The 1,075-nt window shown below is 37.2% G+C and overlaps 1 protein-coding gene across 1 annotated transcript in view; it reads right to left on the reverse strand.

Moving 5' to 3' along the window:
• Positions 1-192: 192 nt before the first annotated feature.
• The window catches only part of LOC103131241 (potassium voltage-gated channel subfamily KQT member 2-like), an 8,857-nt gene continuing 7,974 nt past the window's right edge, over positions 193-1,075 (reverse strand). The window contains exon 4 of the mRNA XM_016666507.1: positions 193-831. Within this exon, the coding sequence (XP_016521993.1) occupies positions 565-831 (267 nt within the window). The 3' untranslated portion in view covers positions 193-564. The remainder of the gene's footprint in view (positions 832-1,075) is intronic.

Below are 1,075 nucleotides of genomic sequence, written 5' to 3' on the forward strand. Positions count from 1 at the left end.
CTTTGTAAATGTTTTCAACCCAGAACTCGTGGCAGATTCAGCTTCAAATTCTGTTCAAATTCCCTATTGAAACTCTTCTCCTGTCCAATTATTAATTGATTAATTGCACAGAAACATTCATATTCATTTAACCACAATATAAAATGCAAAAAAACAAACACTTTAATTTGTTTTAAAATAAGAAAGTAAACACTTTATTGCTTAAAATGTAATAACATAGCATTCCTTAGTGTATACTTGATCATTTATAATTAATCAATTAATAATTGGACAGGAGAAGAGGTTCAATAGGGAATTTGAACAGAATTTGAAGCTGAATCTGCCACGAGTTCTGGGTTGAAAACATTTACAAAGTTTTTCTTCCATGTTATTTGTAAATGTTTATAATTTTTGTTCAGTTTCGGTTTAATAACTGCTTTGAATAAGTAGTTCTTTCAGAATTTCTTTTTTGAGTCTGTGTACTCCATTTAACAATTAAACAATGACTAAATTAGTTGACGAATAATTCAATAATCGATTAACCGGGATTGATTCGATTAGTTCAATTAATCATACAGACTGAGGTCAGACCACTGTGATGCTGGTTCCATTGATAATCTTATAACCGGTTCTGGACAACCTGATCTCATCTCTTTCTGTGATTTCTGTTTCCTCTGGTTGAGTGATGAAGATGAAGATGATGAAAGCAGCAAATGGAGACTCACCGATGACGCAGAACGGTTTTCTGGCGAACTTCAGCCGTCCTCTCCATCCTCGGTAGCGGCAGCAGCATCCTGCAGCCCAGATCCTCACCATGTACTCCACCCCAAACACCACAATGGTCACCACTTCCTGCAAGTTTAATATCGCTCATTCAGCTGAGCAGCATGGCGGAGCAACACCAACAGCTGTTAGCAGATAACTGCAGCCTCCAGTCAGTCTGCAGAAGCCTGGACATTCTTCTAATGTGCACTGCGCCTCTAAATGTTCTGGATAGGGATGCAAACAACTGACCGACTTACGATTAATTGTTCATTAATGGTTTATTGGATTAAAGCTAGTTCAAATCAATTAACTAACAAGGTCCACCTAGAGC

The sequence above is a fragment of the Poecilia formosa genome, unplaced genomic scaffold, assembly GCF_000485575.1.
Source record: "Poecilia formosa unplaced genomic scaffold, Poecilia_formosa-5.1.2 Scaffold731, whole genome shotgun sequence".
Taxonomy (NCBI): Eukaryota; Metazoa; Chordata; class Actinopteri; order Cyprinodontiformes; family Poeciliidae; genus Poecilia; species Poecilia formosa.